Below are 22,453 nucleotides of genomic sequence, written 5' to 3' on the forward strand. Positions count from 1 at the left end.
CCCATATGGGATGCCAATTCCGCAGGCGGAGGATGAACCTCTGTGCCACAGCACTGGCCCCAAGATAAACTTTTAACAACAGGAAAAAAAGATGAGATACTGTGATGAGCCAGGTCTAAGTCACATTCCACAAAATCAGGGCATCAGTATCGCAGCCCTGCCAGACCAGGTGCGATTTCAGGGCAGCAGTTAGGACCAAGAACAATGAGGCTCTTACCAAAAAGAGAGAGGGGTTCTGGGTGGAGAGGCTGCACACATCACCACATTCTCTCCAGGGCTTCTCCGTGAACAGTGTCCAGCACCTGAGAAATCAGACATCCGGGTGCTGGTTGCCCAGCATGGCCTCAGCATGCTGGAGGATGACCGTGTGTTTGTCCTGGAGGCAGTCCTTGTGCCCGGCAGAAGGCCAGTGAGGCAGCCCTGTTCCTGGTCGAGACCGCTTGGGCCAGGGGCTCTGGTATCCAAAGGTTCTGGCTCTGAGCTTGGACTGCCACTGACTTTCAGTGTGGCTGTGCCACTTCCTAGCTCTAGGACCTTGGGCGAATTACTTAACCTCTCAGAACCTCAGTGTTCTCTCCTAAGAAATGGGCTAATTCTTATGAGTTAGTGACATTCGGCCCTATGAAAAGTCAATGAGTGCTTATTATTTCCCTGTGACCCAGCTGTCCCTGGCCAGCTCCCTGTTCTCATGGGCCCACGTCTCTCCCCTTGGCCTTGGCCTGGGTACTGGCTAGTGTGCTCACAGGAAGCTGACCCTCAGTGGTGTGCCCTTTGCCGAGAAGCTGGAAGGCTGTCTGGAGGAGTTTTCAGAGGACACAGATGACTTCGCGGCTAGCAGGCAGCCATGGCATCTTGGGCAGCGGGAAGGGTTTCCTGTAACCCTGCAAGGCTGCATGTGAGGTTGTGGCTAAAAGGGTGTCACCCGGTGTGGGGCTGTCTCTCCTACCTCTCTTCTGGATTGTAGGAAGAATGGAGCCAAAGAGAGATTGTGAGTGTGGCTGTGGCCCAAGCCCTGGAGGAGGTGCGGAAGCAAAGGGAAGAGCTCCAGCAACAGGTGGGCCCTGTTTGGGCAAGGTGGGGGCCAGGCCTGCCCCCAGGGGACTGACTTGGAGCGCCCCCTTCTGGTTAGAGCAGCGGTGCACGGGGACCCTGAGCTGGACAGCAGGCAGCTGCGGTGCCCCTGTGCTCTAGGAGGCAGGGGGGAAACTGCTCTAAAGAAGCTGCACCACACAGGACGCCCTCTGCTGCCTTGGGATCAGGTGTTAGATGCTCCCTGCGGGAACAGCCACGTCACGGACCTCCGACTCTCCTGCCGTGAGGGGGCCAGTGCTGCCCACAGACCACAAAGGCTTCACAAAAGTGGGTTGAGCTCCAGCAGGAAGTGTGGGAAGAGCCTTCCTTGATGGCAGACCTAGCATCTGACCTCACGGCTCCTAGTTGACTGGCTCTGGGCCTTGCTAAGTCCTTCACAGAACTGAGTCAGAGTAGCCTCTGAAAAGGACTTGGATAAGCACACCTTCTGGAATGCTGCACTGAGCGACTTGGTCTGAAACGCCCGCCGGGTGTGGGGTGTGTGGCAGGTTGTGACGGAGTGTCGGACGTCTGGGCAGCTGGCCTCTGGCTGGCCCACTGTGGGCCAGGGGACAATGAGGTGTTCGTCCCTGTGCTAGGGAGAATGGCCTTGGGCACATGTACAGGAGCAGGGGTTAGCTTGCCTGCGGCCTTCCAGGAGGCTTTTGGGGGGCCCTGGGTGATGGATGGGCAGAGCTTGCTGGCAGGGAGCTGGGATCCAGGCCACAGGCTTTCCCTCACCCCGCTCCCTCCAAGGCTGCCGACCTGACAGCTCTGATGGCCGAGAAGGAGCAGAGTCTGCAGGAGAAAACCGAGGAGCTGCTACGGAAGGAGCAGGAGCTTCTGGCTCTGGAGAAAGGTGAGAGGCAGCCCCTGGCCAGCTGGCCCCAGCGCACCCCGCGGGAGAGCCCTGGGCTCACGCTGCACGCCTGCCTCCGCCCACCCTAGGCCAGGAGTCTGCGCTGCTGCAGCTGCACCAGCTGCAGAGTGAGCTGGAGGCCCTGCGGAGCCTGAGGGCAGAGGAAGCTGCGGCCCGTGAGGACCTGCTGGGGCTGCAGGGCCAGGAGCCCCGCGAACTGCGTGTAAGTCCCAGCCTGACCACTGCGTGTGGCAGCAGGGTGCAGGGCTGGTATTGTCCATGGCATTCAGGGCAGTTGGGTGCTCATGTGGCCAGGAGGCCTAGAAGCCATCATACGCAGCAACACCTGTCTGTGCAGGTGGAGAATACCTCCATCCCTGCAGAGTTCTTCCTGGGAAGCTGGCCCTCAGCAGACACTGGGTGGGCCTTCGCCATAGTTTACCTGTGGGTCTGAGCCAGCTGCCTGTCCCCGCGCGCCAGGCCACTCCTGTGAGATGAGCCTGCTCCTCTCCCCACTCGCCGGCAGCTGAGCTTCAGCATTGCTGTCCTGCCTCTCAACCAGCTATCCCCACCCTTTAGGTGAGCTCGAAAGCCACGCAAGACCCTGTGTACCAGCTTCCAGCCGCCGAAGGAACGCCAAATGGTGAGGTGGGGGCTGTGGAGCTAGGGCAGTTACAGAAGGAGAAGCAGGACTTGGAGCAGCAACTCGCCGAGAAGAACAAGGTGAGGATACCTACCTGTGCCTTGGCGGTGGGTCTCTTTCTCTTCCTGGCCTGGGGCTGAAATCCTCAGGCCACTCTCAGGGTTTTGTTGGTGCCCTGGCACCTCTTGGGAAGTCTCACTTCTTTGGTCCAAAGAGCTTCCATCTTCTTCCATCTGTGCTCCCCTCGCCCCCTTGAGATACTGTCCAGAGCCCAAGCCTGCCTGTGCTGTCCCCGCCGGGCTCTAGGGCCACTCGTCTGTCCTCTGTTCTTTGCTGCTGGGAGTGGCAGCACTGATCCTTGCTTTAAGGGTTTATGTTTGGTGGGAGAAGAGGATGAAACAAAGGAGTCTGTTACTGCTGGGTCAGCTTCGTGGTATTTGGTAAAGGCTCAGTGACTCACTGCCCCCAGCCTCTGCACCTGTCACCTCAGGCCTCATTGGATCCTGTTGTTTGTGAAGCTTAGTGTGCTGGCTGGTCAGTGCTCTGGACAGAAATAATTCTCCCAAATTATGTGCATTTTTTTCTACATCTTTAACAAAAAAAAAAATTCTCTCTCTCCCTCTCCCTCTCTCTCCGTGTGACATACAAAATACACACAGAAATGTATTCAAAACAAATGCATGGTTCCATGAAGTAACAAAAAGCAAACACACATGCAGCTACATGGACACCAGGCAGGACGCCGCCTGCATCCCAGACGCCCAGCCCCCATGCCCCTCACCATCCCCTCGGTCACCGTGAGCCTGACTTCTGTGGCAGTGACTGCCTCACTTCCTCCTCCAGTCTGAGCACTTCAGCCGCTTTCTGAATGCTCAAGCCTTCAGCTGTGCCTCTTAGGGAGCTTCACATGCCCTCACCATGACCTCCTCTCTATCAGACCGACGTCCTCGCCATGCTTGGGGCCTGCCTGCCTTCCTCCACAGCTTGGATTCCCTCGCCTGTCCCCTAGCCTCTGCCTCACTGGCACACTCCATTCTCTCCCACACTGTCCTGGCCACACCTCAACTCTGGTTGAAATACTCCTGCTCCGCACCTGTAGCTAAAGTACAGCTGGGGGTGCCCCGTCGCTCAGGCCGGTCTCTCGAGCCTCAGGACTGCTGTGCCCAGTGCAGTGCCGGCCTGCCCAGCACTCCTGCCACTCTCAGGGCCCTTCCTCTGCACCACCCTCCATCATGGCTTCACAGCTTGCTGGCTTTTCTGTTTTTTAAGATTTATTTGTTTATTTATTTGAAAGTTGGAGCTACATAGAAGGAAAGACAGATTTTTCATCTGCTAGTTCACTTCCCAGATGGCTACAAGGACCAGGGCTGGGCCAGGTGGAAGCCAGGAGCTTCTTCCAGGTCTCCCACATGAGTAGCAGAGGATCAAACACTTGGGTCATCTTCCACTGCTTTCCCAGGCCATTCTGATCCAGGAGTTGGATCTGAAGTAGAGCAACCAGGACACGAACTGGTGACCATAAGGAACGCTGTTGTCGCAAGTGGTACTTTTATCTCCTACGCCACAGCACTGGCCCCTAAATACAGATTTTAAAAATGACATACTGAGTGTATTTCTTGTTTTAATATTTATTTATTTATTCATTTGAAAGGCACAGTTACAAAGAGAGAGAGAGAGAGAAAGCCAAAGCTTGCAGCACTAGCATCCTATTTGTGCGCCCTTTCAAGTCCCGGCTGCTCCACTTCTGATCCAGCTCCTTGTTAATGCACCTGGCAAAGCGGTGGAAGATGGCCCAAGTGCTTGAGCCCCTGCACCCATATGGGAGACCTAGAAAAATTTCTGGCACCTGGCTTCAGATCAGCCCAGCTCCAGCTATTGTAACCATTTAGGGAGTGAACCAGTAGATGGAAGATCTCTCTCTGCCTCTGTCTCGCCGTAACTCTGCGTTTCAAATAAACAAATAAATATTTGTAAAAGTTACAAAAAGTTCTTATTTATTTGAGGACAGATATATCCCATCTACTGGTTTACTCCCAAATGTTCGCAATAGCTAGGATTGGCCCAGACCAGAGCCTCCATTAGGGTCTCCCTTATGAGCGGCAGGACCCAAATACTTGAGCTGTCTCCACTGCCTGCCAGGGTGCACAGTATCAGGAAGCTGGAATCGGGAGCCAGAGCTGAGATTCTCGGATGCAGGCGGCTCGAGCAGTGGTCAGCTGCGGCGCCGTGTGCCCACCCCAGAGCTTCATTCTGCATGGCTTCTCTCTTCCTCTGCTCCCGCCTCTTCTGTCCTCGCTCTCCGCTGATGCCCCGCTCGCTCCACTACAAGACAGCTGTCACTTCCCGTGCCCTGGGCCTTCCTGCTACTGTGGTGCCCCTCCACCCCCTCTCAGGGCACTTCCTCACCCACTCGGCGTCACTCCGCCCTTCTCTGCCTTGGCTGCGCCATCACCGTCGTTTTTGCTCGCCCTGTCCCGCTGGAGTAGACTGATGCAGGCCATCTTAGAGAAGCACTCGTCTCCCAGCCCCCTGCCGCCGCCGGATTGCTCCGCCACCCTCCAGGACAAGCCCGCGGGACACCTGTGACTGTGCCCTGGACGTTTCCACGCTTCCCACGCCCGCTTCCCCCCAGGCCACATTGCCAAAGTCCGAAAGTCCACTGCTGATTCTCCTTCTGCCTGGCCTAAGCTGAGGGTCGGCCTCCCCTCACTGTGCCTCCAGCCTCTTCCTTGCAGGCTGCCCACTGCCGTGGAGATCTCACCCCTGCCCCACGCTGCTGCGCCCCTCTGTCTGCCTCTAGCCCGGGTGGCTGTGCGCACTGGGACTCCTGCCTCTGTGGGAGTCTTAACAAGCATCCAAGCTTGAACATCTGAAGCCAAACGTCGGCTTCGCCAGGCCGCCTAGCCGCTCTGTGCTGCCATCTTGCCTATCTCATGGTGAAACCTGGGCCGCATCCACCTACATCAGCAGCAAATCCTTTGGCTCTCCCTTCACTGTAGCCAGAGCCTGCTGCTCATCGCCACTGCCTATCTGCCTCCTCTCTGCTCCAGAAGGAAGCCTTGAACTTCGGCTTCCCCCCACTTGTCTGTCCCCGAAGTCCAAGTGCTTGCAGTGGCCTGCGAAGCATTACATCATGCGGCCGTGGTAGCCTTTCAGCGCGTGCCCTCTGTCTCCATCGCCCCCAGCCACGTGGGCCTCGCTTGGTTTCTGTGCAGATGCCTCAGGGCCTCGCCCTTGCTGAGCCTTCTGTCTGGAGACCTTCTGATGGCTCTTGCTCTTCCCTCCCCCTTCCGTCCGGCCTTCCCCCCGTGTTGTTTCAGCAGCGAGGCAGGCTTCTGCCCCTCTGAACCCTCACCGCAGAGCTCCCTAACCCCTTGCTGTCTTTTTCTTGATCCTCAGCACCTTCTGATGGTCTGTGTGGTTTTTCGCTCATTCTTTTCCCTTTTGAGAGCTGAAATTTTGTCTTCTTTTGTTTACTGCTGTTTCTCCAGCCTCTAACATAGCACCGAGCACATAATAGGACTTTATAGTAATTATTAGAGAAATTGATGGACCAAAAACGTAAGAGAATGCGTAACATGAAATAGTGAATGTATTTTTTAAAAAGATTTATTTATTTGAAAGCCAGAGTCACACAGAGAGAGAAAGAGAGGCAGAGAGAGAGAGAGAGAGAGAGAGAGAGAGAGGTGTCTTCTATCTGCTGGTTCACTCCCCAGTTGGCCGCAATGGCCAGAGCTGTGCAGATCTGAAGCCAGGATCCAGGAACTTCTTCCAGGTCTTCCCATGTGGGTGCAGGGCCCAAGGACTTGGGCCATCTTCCACTGCTTTCCCAGGCCACAGCAGAGAGCTAGATCAGAAGTGGAGCAGCTGGGACTTGAACTCGTGCCCATATGGGATGCCGGCACTGCAGGCAGCGGCTTTACCTGCTACGCCACAGCACCGGCCCTGTAAATGTATTTTTTTAAAGATGTATTTATTTATTTGAAAGCAGAGTTATGGAGAGAGAGAGGGAAAGACAGAGTGACAGATCTTCCATCCATAGTTCATTCCCCAAATGGCCACAATGGCTGAGGCTGGGTGGGTCTGAAGCCAGGAACCTGGAGCTTCTTCCAGGTCTCCCAATCGGTTGGAGGGGCCCAAGCATTTGGGCCATCCTCTGCTGCTTTTCCAGGCACATCAGCAGGGAGATGGATCAGAAATGGAGCAGCTGGGACTTGAACTGGTACCACAAATGTCAGCTTTACCTGCTACGCTACAGCACTGGCCCTGTACTTTTTTTTTTTTTTTTTACAGAGTGGACAGAGAGACAGAGAGAAAGGTCTTCCTTTGCCGTTGGTTCACCCTCCAATGGCCACCGCGGCCGGCGCACCGCGCTGATCCGAAGCCAGGAGCCAGGTGCTTCTTCCTGGTCTCCCATGCGGGTGCAGGGCCCAAGCACTTGGGCCATCCTCCACTGCACTCCCGGGCCACAGCAGAGAGCTGGCCTGGAAGAGGGGCCACCGGGATAGAATCCGGCGCCCCGACCGGGACTAGAACCCGATGTGCTGGCGCCGCAGGCAGAGGATTAGCCTATTTAGCCGCGGCGCCACTGTAAATGTACTTTTAAGGGGAGGTCCAGTCTCATAATCAACCAGGAGAATACAAGTTGAAACCACACTGAGCCATTTTATAAAACTGGCCATGTTGCAGGTCATTTAAAACACTTAGAAAGGGCCAGCGCCGCGGCTCACTAGGCTAATCCTCTGCCTGCAGTGCTGGCACCCCAGGTTCTGGTCCCGGTCGGGGTGATAGATTCTGTCCTGGTTGCCCCTCTTCCAGGCCAGCTCTCTGCTGTGGCCTGGGAGTACAGTGGAGGATGGCCCAGGTCCTTGGGCCCTGCACCCCACGAGTTGCACCTGGCTCCTGGCTTCAGATCAGTGCAGTGCACCGGACACAGCGGCCATTGGAGGATGAACCAATGATAAAGGAAGACCTTTCTCTCTCTCTCTCTTTCTCTCTCTCTCTCACTCTCTCACTGTCCACTCTGCCTATCAAAAAAAAAAAAAAAAGCAAGAGCTAGACACATTTCACAGTCCTATGACTCAGGACCTCATTCCCCAGGAGAAGTGGGCTCTCCCTCCCCCTCCCCCTCCCCCTCCCTTCCCTTAAAGATTTAGTTATTTATTTGAAAGGCCGAGTTAGAGGCAGAGAGAGAAAAATCTTCTGTCCTCTAGTTCACTCCCCAAATGACCACAGCAGCTGCGCCAGTCAGGAGCCAGGAGCTTCTTCCTGGTCTCCCATCTGAGTGCAGGGTCCCAAATACTTGGGTCATCTTTAGCTGCTTTCCCAGGCACACCAGCAGGGAGCTGGATCAGAAGTGGAGTGGCTGGGACTTGAACCGGTGCCCACATGGGATGCTGGCATTGCAGGTGGTAGCTTCACCTGCTACACCACAGCAGCAGCCCTGGCTATGTCTCTTGGGGAGCCAAAGCAAACTCCAGCTTTGCTTTGAAATGAAAACTCGGGGGTCGGCATTGCGGTCCAGCAGGGTAAACTGCCACCTGTGCCTCCAGTGTCCCATGTGGGCGCCAGTTCAAGTCCCAGCTGTTCCACTTCTGGTCCAGCTCCCTGTTAATGCACTTGGGAAAACAGCAGAAGATGGTCCAAGTCCCTGGGCCCCTGCACCAATGTGGGAGACCCTGATGGAGTTCCTGGCTCCTGGCTTCAGCCTGGTCCAGCCCCAGCTGTTGCAGCCATTTGAGAAGTGAACCACTGGATGGATGATCTGTCTTTCCCCCTCTTTCTCTTTGCCTTTCAAATAAATCAATCTTTTAAAAGATAAATAAAAAAAGAAATAAAACCAATGTTGGTGGGTTGTGCAGAAAAACCATGACCTTTCACACTGTTCATAATAAGCTTTGGGGCCGGCGCTGTGGCGCAGCGAGTAAAGCCGCCACCTGCAGTGCCAGCATCCCATATGGGCGCTGGTTCAAGACCCGGCTGCTCTGCTTCCGATCCAGCTCTCTGCTTCGGCCTGGGAAAGCAGTAGAAGATGGCCCAAGTGCCCTCCCCCTCCCTCTCCCCTCCTCCTACTCCTCCCCCTCCTCCTCTGTGTAACTCTGACTTTCAAGTAAACAAATAAATCTTTAAAAAAATAATAATAAGCATTGCATCTGGAAAGGCAGCAGAACATGGCTTAAGTCCCCGGGCCCCTGCCACCACCATGGGAGCCCCAGATGGAACTCTAGGCTCGTGGCTTTGGCCTGACCCAGACCTGGGTATTGCGAGTATTTGGGGAGTGAACTGGTGGACGGAATGTATCTCTCCCTCTCAGTCACTTTGCCTTTCAAATAAATGATTTAATAAAAAGTAAGTATTGCACATGCCTGTGGTATCTGAGGAGAACCACAGTGATAGTGGGAGCCGTGAGCCTGGCCTTGTCCCCTCCTTCACCTAACACGAGCGCGAAGGAGCGGTTGTAGCGATGCTGGAAGGGGGCCTGAGGACTGAGTGCCCAGGACGCCACCGGGCAGGCAGTAGGCATGGCACACAGTGGTTGAGCACGGAGGACGGCCCAGCCGCAGGCACGTGGCCGAGGCAGCTGAACCCGGGCCTGGTGCAGACTTCCCACGGGCGGGGTGGAAGGGGACGGAGCCGTGGAGGATGGCCTCTAACCACGGTCTTGTGGGCGGGGCTTTGTCTCAGACCATAAAGCAGATGCAGCAGAGGATGCTGGAGCTCAAAAAGACTCTGCAGAAGGAGCTGGTGAGTGCCCCGGCGCACAGCCCTCCTGCCCTGCTGGGCCCCGCCTGGGCCCTGTATCCCCACTGGGCCCCTGCTCTCTGATCGGAGGGGTTTCTGGTGGTGCGCCAGCCCTGCCTGTGTGAACCCACCTCCAGAAAGGGCTCTGCAGCCCCGGGCGCCTGCCTCAGCCCGCAGCCTCCCCTGGAAATGGGTTTTCCCCAGAAGTCAGCTTGGCTCCGTACAGACAGGAACAGCCCTGCCCCAGGCTGGGGGCTTACTGCCCCAGGGCCGTGTCCTTGGCAAGGAGAGCAGTGTCTGTTTCCTGTGACCTCCCGCCCCCTCGCGCCCCCTGCTGGAGGAGCTGAGCCCTCCTCAGATCTGGTCTTTGCCACTGAGAGCCCACTGGGGATAGGCTGGGCCTCCCATGAAGAGTTCTAGACCCATCTTGAAGACTGTGCCATAGCATCTCTTCCTCTTCTTGTTTTTGGTTTTTTAGAAAATCAGACCTGATAATGAGCTTTTTGATGTTCGAGAGAAGCCTGGCCCTGAGATGCCAACCCTGGCACCTTCTGTCACCAACAACGCCGACCTCACTGATGCCCGCGAGATCAACTTCGAATACCTTAAGCACGTTGTTTTAAAATTCATGTCCTGTCGGGAATCCGAGGTAACGGGCAGCCCTGCTGAGCCCTGCGTGCATGGCTCCCCCAGCCCACTTCCTCCTCCCCCCCCTTCCTGTGGGCACTCAGCCGTGCCTCCTGCTAAGCAACGGGCAGGGGAGAGCACGGTGGGCACGGGCTCCTGGTGGGAGCTGCGGGAGCCACTTGTACCCCTGACCTGGGCGCCGAGGCCAGAGCCCTGGGAACTGAGCGGCCAGCAGTCCTGGCACTTCCCAGCAGAGGTGGAGCGCAGGGGAGCGCAGCCTGAACCCCACCCACAGCCCACTTCTTGCTAGGCGAGAACAGGAAATGCTCTGTTTAGCCCCCTGACTCCCCACCCCGCACCTAGCAGCAACACTTACTCTGTTTCAGGCTTTTCATCTTATCAAAGCGGTGTCGGTCTTGCTGAACTTCTCCCAAGAGGAAGAGAGCATGCTCAAGGAGACCCTGGAGTACAAGGTAGGCTTCCCTCCGCCCGTCCTCCCCGACCGAGCGAGCCCAGCCCTGCAGCGGACCAGCTGCTGCCCTGCCAGCGCTCGCTTGTCCACAGGTGACGGACTTGACCTAGGAAGGATTCGGCGAGGTCAGCTGCGCGCCCAAACGCCCGCTGTGCCTGCCCAGCAGGCCTAGCGTGTCTGGGAGGTGTCCCTGTGCCAGCAGCCCCAGGCCTGGCCCGGCTCCCAGGCTTTAAAATCTGCCTCCAACTCCTTGACCTTGTGCTGTCCCTAGTTTCCTGTCGTTTCCCTGCCACACTGAGGACAGGCTCTCGGCCCGCAGACTGGTCCTGGCACCATCCCCCGCCTCACTGCCCTGCTCACCGCAGGGGCTGCTGCTTCCTGTGCCCGCCTGCCCTCCTCAGCGGCCTCTCTTGTTTCCAACGCAGATGTCGTGGTTTGGGTCCAGACCGGCCCCCAAGGGCAGCATCCGGCCGTCTATTTCAAACCCTCGGATACCATGGTCCTAGGGAAGCACCCGAGGACGGAGCGCCGTGGGTTGACTCTTTTTCTGTGAAAAGTTGGCTGACACCCCAGTCTGGGTGGGTTTTTAGTCACTGTAACTGCAGTATTTTGTACAAGCGTCTAACATTGTTTACAACACTTAAGGCCCACTTCCCTGCAGGCTCACATGCACCTCGGGAGGGAGCTGAGCGGTGTCTGGCCACCAACAGGAGGGTCCGGCACTCCCCGGCTGCCGCAGGGCTGCTGGTAGCCCAGCTCTGGCCAGCACCCTGTCTGCACCCGAGTCCTGCCTTTCCCGTTAGCGTGCGGAGCCGTGGCCACGGCCCCCAGGCGGTGCTGACCGCGATGACGCGGGCCACACTCAGCTGTGCTGCCGGCTTCTAAAGGGGCCCTCCGCCAGGGCGTGGGGTTCACAGGAGTCAGAAGAGGCTGGTTACGCCCTCCTCCCAAGAACACAGCGTCTCCCCTGGACCCTCAGATGTGCACATCGCGAAGGCACTCTGGGGCCAGGTGGCCTGAAGGACATGCAGCTTGCTGACGGCACCTCCACTGTCCAGAAGAAAACGAGCAAATACAGCGACCCCGGTGTAGCTCCAGATACACTCCATGGCCTTTTTAATGAATGTACTTGTCTTGGATAGGTTGCTGGCAAACCATTTTAAACTATTTTTTATAGCTGAAGTTCTTTGCTGTTATAAACATGTCTTCTGTCTTAGAAAATCCATTGAACTGATGTTCTTAAAGGAGAATGAGAGCATCCAGAGGAAATTCTTTCTGAAAGCAGGAGTCCTGTCCCTCTGTGGTTTTGCTGGTGTCCTGTGCGTTGCTGGCCTCCGGGGCCCCTCCCCCAGCCTGGACCGAACCCTGGGAGGGGCTGCCCCTGACACCAGAGGCCGAGGTGGCACTGCTGCAGCACCTGACAGCACCCCCGCCGCCGGCGGCCGAGAGCGTGGATCCGTTATTGCTGAGGGAAGGAGAGACACGGCGCGTCATTCAGCTGAAAGGGAAGCCATGTATTGATTTCTACTTCAGTGAGTCTCACTGGCTAAACTAGAGTAACTGGAGCTCTGAAATTCACTATCCGTACCCGGTGACTACAGGTGTTTCTCAGTCAGGCCTTGGGTCACTACACGTATGTACATGCACGTACGGGTAGGCAGATGCCGCACAGACCTGGCAGAAGTTCACCAGGGCAGCGCCGGGCAGCCTGCCGCTCGGGTCCCTCAGAATGCTGCGTTCCATTCCCTGGTGGGGGACACGAAACCGGCGTCCCCTGGGCTCCGTCACTTTGGTAGGACTGGGAGTGCGAGCTTGCTGGGGCAGCTGTACCACTTGTGGGGAGGCGGGGTCTGCTCCGCCTGGCTTCTCCTGCCCCGGGAGCGGGGCTCACCCCTTCCCCACCCCCAGCCCCAACCCCACAGTCTTAGGTGTCCTGGGGCCGTTAGGAGTGTATTCCCTTAGGGAGGAGTTCCTCCTGCATGTTGAATTTCCCTCAGCTTTAAGAGGAAGAATGGAGTGAACATTCTAAGTGATTCAATGCACTTTCACTTGTATAAAGTGTCCTGTACAAGGCGGTATACATAGCCCTTCCTGTGAGCATTGATCTTGTAAATAGGACCGTATTCCTAAGACTGCTATGGAAAATTCACTTGTGGTGCAATACACTTTTTGATTAAAGCTCTCCAATTCCGACGCAGCTGCCGTGGGTTTTCCTTGATGGTTTGTTGTCTCGGTGCATGCTTGCTGTTAGTACATCGTCTCTTGTTTCCAGTACTTCAAGGGCTACAGAACTTGTCTTTCAGACAGAACCCCTCCCTCCTTAGCCAGGTTTGGATGAACATGTAATTTAATGCAGCCAACAGCCTAGCCCTACCGCCCAAAGACCACAGTCATTCTACGGAGAAGCGAGGGGCGGGAGGGGCGTGCTGCTTTGGTCAGTGTGTCCAGGGCCCACGTGGGTCAGAGGAGCTTGCAGATGCATTTGGGTCCCTACCGTTAACCGTGAGCTGAAAAAGAGGGTTCTGCCCAGAGGCTCGCTGTGAGTGGTTACATCAGTTCCTTCGCTCCCACTGGCTGTTCCCTGTGCCCAGCTTTTAGTTCTTTTAAGAACCCTTGTCCAGGCAGGAGCTTGGGACCCCACATCCCACAGTAGATCCCATAGTGCCTGGGTTTGAATCCCAGCTCCACTACCAGTTCTGGCTTCCTGCTGATGCACACCCTGGGAGGCGAAGTGATGCCTGAACAGTTGTCGAGTCCTTGCCACCCCCATGGGGGACCTGGATTGAGCTCCCAATTCCAGCTTGGGCCCACTGCAGGCATTTGGGGAGTGAATCAGCAAATGGAAGCTCTCGTTCAGCTTCTCCCTCTCAAATACTTTAAAAAGAAAAGAAAACCTGCTGATGCATCACGCTGCTGCTGCACACAGCAGAGCCGGAGCTGGGAGCCAAGAGTGTCCAAGGCCCACCCTCGGCGCAGTCCAAGTGCAGTCACACAAACTGAAGACTTGACCGATCCTTAAATGCCTGGCCCTTTGTTCGCTTAAGTGAGCTCCAGAGTTACAAACAGGTCAGAGGAGTAAGGAACAACAGTTACTGAGCCGAACCTCTCAGCCGAGGCTCGCGCACTGCTGCGCCGAGAGAGCCGGTGGGCGGCCATGCCTGCTCCCGCAGCGGCCAAGCAGGGATACTCTCGAGCCCGTCCAAAGTCACTCGTTCCCATCCCATCCTGCCTTTCAGAGACAAGACACCGCGATGTGTATACTAAGAAGCCAAGAGCTTTATTGATGCAGCAGGCACTTTACAACGAACCCGAGAGCCCACCTTCCCGGGAGGTCGGGGGTCTGTACAAACTCGGGTTTTCCCACAAGCTGTCCCTTTCACCACAGCCCTTGGGTCTGCACCTGCCAACCCATCCCTCCCCCAGCCTCAGCCGGCAGCACACACAGCTCCACCTGAGTGCTGGCCAGCCTCTCTGTCCGGTCCAGTGCCCATTCTGCAGTGCTGTGTAGACGAAGGCATAAGAGACGATCAGATCCTGCAAAGGATTTGGGAAACAGACGATTTCTCCCTCCACCTTGAAAATAAAATACACTTCAGCGGCCACGTGTCCTGGAAGAGTCGAGTCGGGCGCTCCTAGGAAGGTGGTCCATTGTCAGTCCCTTCTGCACCGGCCTGGGCATCCACAGTTCTCGAGGTAACAAGTCCTTTGACTTTTAAACAGTCTTTCTTGCTGTAAGAACTCTAATAATGGAGCCTAGTCCTCCTACTGCTAAGGCCTGCGGAGCAGGAAAAGGAAATGTGTCAGGTGAGACCTGGCTGGCCATGACGGGCCCACGCCCCCAGCCCGACCACACGTGCCGACCCTCGGAGAAAGGACGCCTGCGACGCGACCACCACCTCCGGCAGCAGGAGTGGCCCGGGCCCAGGCACCATGCATGCCCGGCAGAGCCAGAGTTCCTCTCTCAGCAAGCCCCTTGCTTCCAGGCTGCCAGAGGCACAGGAACGCACACCGGCCGGCTGGAGAGTGGCCTCCACACTGCGGGGAGGACTGCTCGCCCCGTCCCCAGTGCCTGACCCCCGTCAAGGGGGCGTGTGGGGCAGGGCAGTGGGCACTCAGGTGAAGAGCGGCAGGCGGACGAGGCCATGGCAAATGACTGTCGTGCTTTCCGCCCACTGCGCCCTCTGGCCTGCTGAGGCCGGGGCCAGAAGCCCTGGCAGCCGGCGAGGAGGCTCAGCCTGCATCCTAGGACCACCCCACTCACCCAGCAGTTGACTCCACCAATGCCAAGAAAGTACCATGACGCTCCAGCCAGCCAGGAAGCATCCCTGCCACTCCACACCGCGCCTGGTCACCTGCACCCATGGCACACAGCAAGGGCCCCCCGTCCTGCCTGGCACAAAGCAGCAGCTATAAAGTGAGTGTACCAGAGACAGCAGAGCCCGACCAGGCGCTTCCCTGGGAGGGGGAGGGGACCAAGAGTCCCAGGTGGAGGCTTGGCCCCGGCTCTCGCAGGGCCGCCTGCTAAAGCCCGGGGTGAGGCAGGGGCTGAGTGCAGGGACGGCGTGTCCACATACCTTTTCGTGCCACTGCAGCAGCACTGCACTGCTGTTTTCTGTGGGCTTCTCAAACCCTTTATAAATGTACTTCATTAACAAGTCGATGCCATTTCTGTCCAGCGACTGCACTGCCTGCTCAATTTCGCTGCTCTTGAAGTTAGTGAGCACCTTCAGCACCACGCCCTGGGCTCGCTCCTGCAGAGGGAAGAGCGCGCCTGAGGCCCAGAGCCACAGCCCGGGCCCATCCCTGCCCCACTGTAGGCACAAGTGGGAAGAGCTTGCCAGAAGCACTGCCCTCTTTCCAGGCCGTGTTAACAGGACTCTGAGAAGCCGTAAAATCCCTGTGCATTCAGAGCCCACAGAAGCAGAACCACGGCCAAGTCCCAGCCAAGTCCCCGGAGGCAAGCACATTTATCTGCAAGGGCTGGGCCACCTGCTGGCCCAGGCCCTGGGGAGGTCCTGGGGAGCTGTAAACACAGACTGGGGGGCCCAGCCCCGCCCCACCCTGCCCCTTTACCTTCACAGCCTGGTTCTTGGTGTTGACCGGAGAGTTCCGCAAGGCAGCGTGGAACGCCCGAAGCATGTCCCCTGTGCACCAGCATCCGTTAAGGTCAGCCAGGCCAAGCGTGTCCGCGCGCACTGTGGGCACAACCCGAACCGCTCCGGGGCACTCACGGGGATCCCGAGGCCCAGCTGCTTTACAGCCTGGAGCTGCCGAGCCCGGGCAGCGCCTCTCTGCCTCCTCCCAAACTCTCCCCAGGAAGCAGCTGCCCCTAAGGGCCCCACCTGCCCCTGTCTGCCCGCTCCCCCGGCACTCACAGGCCTCTCTCATCTCTACAAAGGGAAGCGGGAAGGCACAACCGGAAATCTCCTAACTCTTCACGGGTGTTTTGTATCCATTCAACTACTAAAGGGACGAAGACGAAGACGCCAAAGCTGCTTTCTCCCAGGAGCCACCCTGGCCAGAGAGGGCCAACCGTCAGTCTGCGAGAACTCTCGGCCAACAGAGCAGCCGCTCTGCCCCGCCCCAAACCTCAGTGGCAAGCCTGATACCACATTCTTTGCCAACCTCTGAATACCCAGCATGCAAAAGAAAATGACAATCTGGGTTAAGTCCCCAAAGGCGACACCTATTTTAAACCAAGTTACATCATGTGAAACACTGGCTTCAGCCACGAGCTTCAAAAATAGCACAAGGCCCGCCCAGGTGTCTGCTGCGCCTTGCGGCGGCCCCCCCCCCCCCCCCCCCCGTGAGAACGGAGCCCCCGGGGCAGGGCTGGGCCTCCTGCGCCCGCTGCCCTTCAGTCTGGGCGGCACCCAGCCCGCACCTCCAGCTCTGCAGTCCCTTCCCACCGCTGACGAGCTCTGCCCCCCTTTTCTAATTTGGGGTCCCGGGGCCAACAGGGAACACAGGCCCGCAAGCTTTCACTGAAGCCTGCACAAATGGCAAACCCAATCTTTCAGGGGACAGTCGGCAAAGGCGGGGCGTGGACTGGGACCTGTTACCGCCCTCGGTGGCACCAGGCTGTCAGGGACAAGGCCAGCAGGAGCCAGGAGCAGCAGGGAGGGCGCCCCTGGGAAGCCGGTGTCTGCACCCCGCTGGCTTGAGGCCCTCTCAGAGAACCCCGCTCAGCCCTTGGCCTCTGACACTGTATTTAAACAGGGGAGAGGCCGAGAGAGCGTCCACCCACTGCTTCACTCCCCAGATGGCCGCAACAGGCAGGTCCGGGTCAGCGGCAGCCAGGAGCCCCATCCTAATCTCCCACGTGGCCAGCAGGGCCCACTACTGGCACCAGACTCCACCGCCTGCCCCCGCACCTGGGCAGGGAGCTGCATCGGAGGTGGGGCAGCCGGGACACAAACTGGCGTTCTGCTCTGAACGCCAGCGTCACAACAGCTTCACGTGGCGCCATCGCGCTGGCCCCGCCGACGCCTCAGACCAGAAGGTTCCTGGGTGTCAAGTCCGTCCTGCCCACGCCCACTGCAGGATGCCGTCACATCCCTAGCCTCCTCGCACAAGATACAAGCAGCAGCCTCAAGGTGTGGCCATCAGTGTCGCCAATGTTGCCAGATTTCGGGGGGAGGGGGAAAGTCACCCCAAACCACTGCTCTCAGCAGGCGGCCCAGGAAGAAAGGGAACTGATACTGCGCCCGCTCCCCAAGGCCTCCGCGGCCCGCCAGGGGCTTTCACACGGCGGCTCGTCCCGGGGAAAGCCCCTCCCAACAAGACTATTCTGATTTCAAAGGCCATGAAGCCGGGGCTCAGAGAAGGAAGCTGCTAAGAGGGTGCAGCTCGCCTCCAGACCCAAGCGCCTCCCACAATCCCTCGCTGCCACTCAGGTCCAGGTCGTGTGCTGAGCACCCAGCACGGCCGCCTTCCACGAACAGGCGGCAGCAGAGGCTGACGGTGTGTGACTGTGCGAGGTCACACAGCCCCAACAGCGTGGGACTGGTCTGTGTGCACACACGGCACTCCACCTCACCTGGGCGCCTCCCACCATCACACTTTCCTGTACAGCCCTAGGACGGGCAGCCCCTTCCCCCCGTCAAGTAACCTCTCCCTCTGCCCCAGCGCTGTGGCACAGCAGGTAAGGCCACTGCGTGCAGTGCCGGCATCCCACATGGCCGCTGGCTGCTCCACTTCCGATCCAGCTCTCTGCTGTGGCCTGGGAAAGCAGCAGAAGATGGCCCAAGTCCTTGGGCCCCTGCACCGGCATGGGAGACCCAGCTGAAGCTCCTGGCTCCCAGCTCCGGACCAGCCCAGCTCTGGCCATTGCAGCCATTTGGGAGTGAACCAGCAGATAAAACATCTAACTCTGCCTTCAAATGAATGAATGAATGCTTACAAAGAAAAGAAACTCTGCAGCTTACACCCAGCTATCTAAAGCCCAGTACTGGGTACAGGGTAGGACTCAATAAACATCAGCTCTTTCCTCCTGCCAGCTGAGCCCCAGGATCTCAGTCCTCACTTGCTCACCTCCTGCTCCCCACACCCTCCAGGAGCAGCGGACCCTAAGCCTCCAAGCACCCCGAGGAACCAGCACCAGGCAGGGGCCGAGCGAGAGGCGCCCTTCAGCAAGTCCCTGCACAGCAAGGTCGGCGCGAGCTGCCCGGGCCTTGGGCTCGCGCGCTGCGGACGCTGACCCGGAGCCTCCTCGCCGGCAGCCGGCAGGCAGCAGGCCCTCCCGGGGGCCCCTCCCCGGCCCCATTTCCCCAGCGGGGTGAGCCAGGCAGGAAATACAGGTTGGAACCTCCACCTTTGGAAACCATTCTAGTTCAAACAGAGGGCTGGAGCGCAGAACTCCTCCCGAAGGCTCCACACGGGGCATCTGACCTCCACCCGGCGGGGCGGGGGAGGGGCACGCACGCCCTCGGCCTGGCCACCGTCTGCACAGGCAGGTCCCGCCCGCCCCAGCGAGCCGGTTTCCCGTGCTCGGGCTGCGGCGGGCCCAGGCAGGCTGCGCCAATCACCTCTATTTTTAATCTTCCCTAGCCGCCTGCTTTCTGCGGCCACAGACAGCCCTGTCCAGCCCCGGGCCTCCTTGCACCTCGCATGCGCCGTGTGCTTCTTCTCAGCTCGACACCAGCCGCTCTTCCCCCCGCGGACCGACAAATTCCCTCGGGAAGCGCGGCCGGAAGCGTGCAGGTGCAGGGCCCGAGGCGCTCCGAGGAAATGGGAACGGGTGCGCAAGGCTGGCGTGCAGAGGGGCCGGCCGACTCCGGAGCAGGAGCGCACGGCCTCGGACCCCGGGCCGCCCCGGGCTGCAGCCCTCATTCCCCGCTGGGTCTGCCCAGCCTCCCCGCCCTCCGCCCGCCCACTCACAAGGTGTGCGGCAGTCGGGGAGGCCCAGGCCCCGACGGCCCCTGCCGCCGCCCGATCTCCGCAAGAGCCGGAGGGAGCGATGGGGGGGGCGGGGAGCAGCTCGGGGCGAGGGGCCTGGGCCCGAGGCGCGGTCGCCGTAGCTCTGGGGCCGCCGAGGGCTGTGCCCCCAGGTCCAGGGCTGAGCTGCTGCGGTGCGGCCCGGCGCAGAGGGGAGCGGGGGAGCCAGACCGACCTGCCGGGACCGACAGGAAGGGGAGCGGGGAGCCCGAGCCGGGCACGAGGGAAGTGGAGCGGCCGCACCAGAGAGGAGCCCGGGCCGCGGCGCGCGCGGAGGCCGGACCGCCCCACCGGGGAAGGATATTGCCGCAGGAGCCCGTCCACCTCGCTAGGGTCCGGGCCTGGCTCTCCCGCCGCCGCCGCCGCCTCCTCCTGCTCGTCCACGAATTTGTTCTCGTCAAACTCGTCGATATCCACCCGGCGGAAGCGCGAAGACAGGGTGTTCCGGGCCATGGCGGGAGCTCGGCGTCGCTCAGCCGGCTCCGCTCCCGGACCGACCTCGGCTCCGCTCCGCTCGGCACCGGCTCCGGCTCGGGGGTGGGAAGCGGCCGCCGGGCACCGCCTCCACCTCCTCCGCGCGCAGCCGCCGCCCCGCCCACTTCCGGTCTGCGCCGGAACCGGAAGTGCCCGAAGGAGGCGGGGCTGGGGGGCGGCGGTGTCACGGACGGTCTAGTCCCTCGTCGGCTCTGTGTGCACGTCTCGCGGTGTGGCTGCCCCGTGCCCGCGCAGGCCTGATGCCGTGTGCGCCATAGCTGCGCTCGTTCTCTGGTTCCTCTCCGGGGAGCTCCTTCCCGGGGAAGGGCGCCGCGGAGTGCGGGGGTCATCACTCCCCGGACGCAGCGGGCGCGGCTCCGCTGGGGGAGAAGCCGCCTGGCTGGTGGGAGGGGGCCTCGAGCGCACGGCGCGGAGCCGGAGGAGGCGACCCCGTTAGGAAGCAGCCGGCTGGCGACTCCGGAGCCCTTTTGATTTGAGGGTGCGGCGACTTCGCCTGCCGCCTGGAGAGGGAGATGGCCCTGGGGCCCCCGTCGTTGGCAGGACTGGGGCGTGGGCCCTGGCGGCCAGGAGCGGCCTTCCCGGGGTCTGGGCTGCTAACTGACTTCAGCCTTAGACTAGTTATGTTTCAAATAGGCTTTGTTGAATACTTCTCATTCAACTGTGTCTGCAGATAAAACTGCTGCCGCGGCCGCTGGTGTTGGGCCTAGCCGGTAGGAAGCCTGCATCCCATACTGGAGTCATCCCTTATTGGAGCCTGAGTCCCGGCTCTGCCCCCACTCTCAGCTTCCTGCTGTGTGCACCCAGCCGGCCCCTGCTACCCACCTGGGAGCCCCGAGTGAGTTCCTGGCTGCAGGCTTCGGCCTCGCTGGCATGTGGGGAGTGAACCGGGGCGTGCCATGCCCTCTTTTCTCGTCCGTGGCAGGCAAAGCCCTCTTGCATTTCAACTCTACTTGGGAAGGGGTTTTCTGACTCAGGAAGGCCACGGGACAGAAGTTTGTATCCGCAGACTATCCTGATAAGGGACTTGAGGTGCAGGCGTGGTGTGGGGGGGGAAGCCGACATCCCACACGGGCACTGGTTCATGTCCTGGCTGCTCCACTTCCGATCCAGTTGCCTGCTACCATCCCTGGGAAAACAGCAGGGATGGCCCAAATGCTTAGGCCCTGCACCCACACTGAAGCCCCTGGTTATGGCATGGAGTGAACCAGCAGATGGAAGATCTGTCTCCCTCTCTGTAACTCTGCCTTTCAAATAATTTTTTAAGATTTATTTATTTATTTATTTATTTTTTTGACAGGCAGAGTGGACAGTGAGAGAGAGAGAGACAGAGAGAAAGGTCTTCCTTTTGCTGTTGGTTCACCCTCCAATGGCCGCCGTAGTAGGTGCGCTGCAGCCGGCGCACTGCGCTGATCCGATGGCAGGAGCCAGGTGCTTATCCTGGTCTCCCATGGGGCCCAAGTAGTTGGGCCATCCTCCACTGCACTCCCTGGCCACAGCAGAGAGCTGGCCTGGAAGAGGGGCAACCGGGACAGAATCCGGTGCCCCGACCGGGACTAGAACCTGGTGTGCCGGCGCCGCTAGGCGGAGGATTAACCTATTGAGCTGTGGCGCCGGCCAAGATTTATTTATTTTATTTGAAAGGCAGAGTTACAGAGAGAGAGAGAGGTCTTCCATCCGATGGTTCACTCTACAAATGGCCGCAACGGCCAGAGCTGCGCAGATGGAAGCCAGGAGCTTCTTCCGGGTCTCCCACGTAGGTGCAGGGGCCCAAGTGGGCTATTTTCCACTGCTTTCCCGGGCCATAGCAGAGAGCTGGACAGGAAGTGGGGCAGCCGGGTCTCAAACCAGCACTCATATGAGATGCCGGCGCTTCAGGCCAGGGTGTTAACCCACAGTGCCACAGCACCAGCCCGAAATAAATAAATCTAAAAAAAAAAAAAAAAAGAAGAACTTGAAACTGGAAATACCCATTTTACAAACGAGGAAATAGCACCCAGAAAAACTAGAATGAAAGGTTCCAGGTCATGGTCACGGAATTTAAAAAAAAAAAATACACGTCTTTTTTTTTTTAACCTTTTAAAAATATTTTATTTCGTTTATTTGAAAGAGTTACAGAGAGAGAGGTAGAGACAAAGGTCTTCTATCCACTGGTTCACTCCCCAAATGACTACAATGGCAGGAGCTGAGCTGATCTGAAGCCAGGAGCTTCATCTGGGTCACCCATGCCGGTGCAGGGGCCCAAGGATTTGTCATCTGCTGCTTTCCCAGGCCACAGCAGAGAGCTGGATGGGAAGTGGAGCAGCCGGGACTCGAACCGGTGCCCATATGGGATGCCACGTTGCACACAAGGCTGGGGCTTTAACCCGCTGCACCACAGCGCCGGCCCCAGTCAGGAACTTCTATTGCAGATTTCAGAATCTGTACTAGCATACTACTCAGGACGACTGAGAGCTAAGGAGGGGAAAAAGTCACACGGGCCTGGGAGTGCCTTCTACAACGTGGTCGGAGGAGAGGAGGAGATGGAGCCAGGCACAGGCCCAGACGTGGGGAAGGCCCAGCATGTCCCAGAAACAGGCCGTGCCGGAGTAGCAGGCACCCGATGGGGGAGGTGAGGGCAGATGGGACGCACAGCCCTGGAAAGTTTTAATTGAGAGCGCTCCCATCTACCGGTTCACTCTCCCGAATGACTGCAGTGGCAGGGGTGGCAAAGCCCAGGTCTGACTTCTGACTTAAGAAGTTTAACAGGGGCCCTCTAGCGGCTGTACTGAGAATACAGCTGGGGTCAAGAGCCAAAGCAGGTGAGCACTGGCCCAGGCGTAGGCTACGGTGGTGGCTCATGGCAGGGAGTGCCAAGAGTGGAGGGGACCAGTGAGGTGTGCGAATTTTGAAGGTAGAGCTCACAGGAGTGGACAATAAGAGAAATGGGACTCACTGATGGCTTCAAAGATATGCAAATCGCTAACATTAGAGTAAACATTTGGAAAATAGGACAGCAAAGCCCAGGTACCACTAGACTTCCATTCTAGAATAATCCATGCCAACATTGTCTTTTTTTTTTTTTTTTTTTTTTTTTTTTTACTTATTTGAAAGCCAGAGTTACCGCATGAGA

The 22,453-nt window shown here is 58.5% G+C and overlaps 2 protein-coding genes across 10 annotated transcripts in view; one reads left to right on the forward strand and one right to left on the reverse strand.

Moving 5' to 3' along the window:
* Window positions 1-12,629, forward strand: part of GOLGA1 (golgin A1) — a 65,846-nt gene extending 53,217 nt beyond the window's left edge. For all 7 annotated transcript variants that reach the window (XM_062207568.1, XM_062207571.1, XM_062207569.1 and 4 more), the window contains 8 exons: window positions 965-1,054; window positions 1,828-1,930; window positions 2,020-2,153; window positions 2,510-2,653; window positions 9,258-9,317; window positions 9,793-9,963; window positions 10,328-10,414; window positions 10,839-12,629. In XM_062207568.1, coding sequence (XP_062063552.1) covers window positions 965-1,054; window positions 1,828-1,930; window positions 2,020-2,153; window positions 2,510-2,653; window positions 9,258-9,317; window positions 9,793-9,963; window positions 10,328-10,414; window positions 10,839-10,919 — 870 coding nt within the window. In that variant the 3' untranslated portion in view covers window positions 10,920-12,629. The remainder of the gene's footprint in view (window positions 1-964; window positions 1,055-1,827; window positions 1,931-2,019; window positions 2,154-2,509; window positions 2,654-9,257; window positions 9,318-9,792; window positions 9,964-10,327; window positions 10,415-10,838) is intronic.
* A 1,038-nt stretch (window positions 12,630-13,667) lies between these two features.
* On the reverse strand, window positions 13,668-19,404 carry ARPC5L (actin related protein 2/3 complex subunit 5 like). Of its 3 annotated transcripts, XM_062207575.1 has the most exons (5): window positions 19,153-19,404; window positions 15,487-15,558; window positions 14,988-15,164; window positions 14,675-14,799; window positions 13,668-14,188 (listed from the first exon to the last, which is right to left on the reverse strand). In XM_062207575.1, exons 1-5 carry the CDS (start codon window positions 19,300-19,302, stop codon window positions 14,182-14,184), a joined length of 531 nt encoding a protein of 176 aa, XP_062063559.1. In that variant the 5' UTR covers window positions 19,303-19,404; the 3' UTR covers window positions 13,668-14,181. The 3 variants fall into 3 exon arrangements, with proteins under 3 accessions (XP_062063559.1, XP_062063560.1, XP_062063561.1); XM_062207576.1 differs by lacking the exon at window positions 14,675-14,799 and having other exon boundaries at window positions 19,153-19,401; XM_062207577.1 differs by lacking the exon at window positions 13,668-14,188 and having other exon boundaries at window positions 14,680-14,803; window positions 19,153-19,403.
* Window positions 19,405-22,453: the final 3,049 nt, after the last annotated feature.

The sequence above is a fragment of the Lepus europaeus genome, chromosome 12 (genome assembly GCF_033115175.1).
Source record: "Lepus europaeus isolate LE1 chromosome 12, mLepTim1.pri, whole genome shotgun sequence".
Taxonomy (NCBI): Eukaryota; Metazoa; Chordata; class Mammalia; order Lagomorpha; family Leporidae; genus Lepus; species Lepus europaeus.

Coding starts and splice junctions, on each gene's coding strand:
- ARPC5L (XM_062207575.1), bottom strand. CDS start 19,302: ATGGCCCGGAACACCCTGTCTTCGCGCTTCCGCCGGGTGGATATCGAC. Junction 15,165..15,486: donor CCAAGAACCAGGCTGTGAAG/GTAAAGGGGCAG, acceptor TTCCCTCTGCAG/GAGCGAGCCCAGGGCGTGGT. Junction 14,800..14,987: donor TGCTGCAGTGGCACGAAAAG/GTATGTGGACAC, acceptor TGTGCCAGGCAG/GACGGGGGGCCCTTGCTGTG.